Raw genomic sequence first — 1,275 nt, 5'->3', positions numbered from 1 at the left:
ATTCCAAAGAGATGTTGCCTGTGGTCTATCAAGCCATCCATCAGATATGCAGCTGTCCCAGTGTTTCGAGGTTTATGATCTTGTAGGCTCCCTGTATAAGATCTGCTGTAGAAGCAGCACTCAGGTACACTTGCATTGACCCAGCAGAAAAACTGCTGTGGCTTTAGCAGTGAATGGCAGTCTGGCATCAGAATTGCTGTCTGAAAAAATGTGCATACACGTGCATTTGATGACCAAGACACAGAGTCAGTATTTGAAGGATTCAGGTATTTCATTCATTTTCTTTTTTTGAGACAAGGTCTCACTGTGCAAGTTCAGGCTAGTCTTGATCTACTGTGTAACTCACACTAGTCTCCAATCCATGGCAATCATCTTGCCTCAACCTGCTTAGTGCTGGGATTACAGACAGTGTACCCCTTCACCTGGCTTTTGCTTCATCTTTTCATGAGAAGAGTTGAACTATCCCAGGCTGTGAGTCTCAAGCTTCCTTCAAGAAACATATGTGTGATCATTTAGGAAAAAGTGACCTTGGAAGATGTGGCTGTGGACTTCACCATGGAGGAGTGGGCTTTGCTGAATCCATCCCAAAAGAAGCTCTACAGAGACGTGATGAGGGAAACTTTTAGGAACATGGCTGCTGTAGGTAAGGTGATAGCACTTTCTCACTTATACAGTCAGAAACATTGTTGCTCATCAGTGCAGTTTCATCAAATAGAATGTGAAAACATTTTTGAAGAATATCTCAGGCCTGGTTATATTATACCATGAATCTAACTAGAATGTCTCTTTTTTTTTTTTTTTTTTTAATTCAGGATGTTGCACTTGCCATGCAGGCACTGTGCCACTGAAGTATATCCCTGGCCCCTGGAATCTATTCATTTTCATGCAGTAATATAGTGTCCCCTTATATTTCTCTGTCTACAATTCAGGTGGAGCCTGGGATAACCATGAAGTGGAAGAAGACCACAAAAGTTACTGGAGACATCTAAGGTAATTTGCACTGAAAAGGAAAAGGAATGTTCCTCAAGATTCAGTGTGAACACAAATATCACAACCAGAGAAATGTGGCCAGTTCAAGTTTATTTAATCTCACAAATATTCTCCAATAATGGATATAGTTTTAGTATGTATAATCTGAGAACTGAATACAGAAATATTCTAATATATGAAACTGATTTAGTACTGATGTCATGCAACAAGTGACACTATGTGACATAGAAGTACAAACATTTTCTTTCATGATCACCTCCATGAAAATGTATGAAATTGCATATA

General features: G+C 39.5%; 1 protein-coding gene across 1 annotated transcript in view; it reads left to right on the top strand.

Annotated features, from left to right (window-relative positions):
* Window positions 1-6: 6 nt before the first annotated feature.
* LOC102013091 (zinc finger protein 709-like) overlaps window positions 7-1,275 on the top strand; it is a gene marked incomplete at its 3' end in the record, with an annotated part of 3,849 nt that continues 2,580 nt past the window's right edge. Inside the window, exons 1-2 of the mRNA XM_013513351.1 lie at window positions 7-643; window positions 930-990. Coding sequence (XP_013368805.1) covers window positions 556-643; window positions 930-990 — 149 coding nt within the window. The remainder of the gene's footprint in view (window positions 644-929; window positions 991-1,275) is intronic.

This window comes from Chinchilla lanigera, unplaced genomic scaffold, assembly GCF_000276665.1.
Source record: "Chinchilla lanigera isolate Chin_1 unplaced genomic scaffold, ChiLan1.0 scaffold00019, whole genome shotgun sequence".
NCBI lineage: Eukaryota > Metazoa > Chordata > Mammalia > Rodentia > Chinchillidae > Chinchilla > Chinchilla lanigera.
The sequence above is the reverse complement of the archived record's forward strand: the minus strand, read 5'-3'. Positions and strand labels throughout refer to the sequence as shown.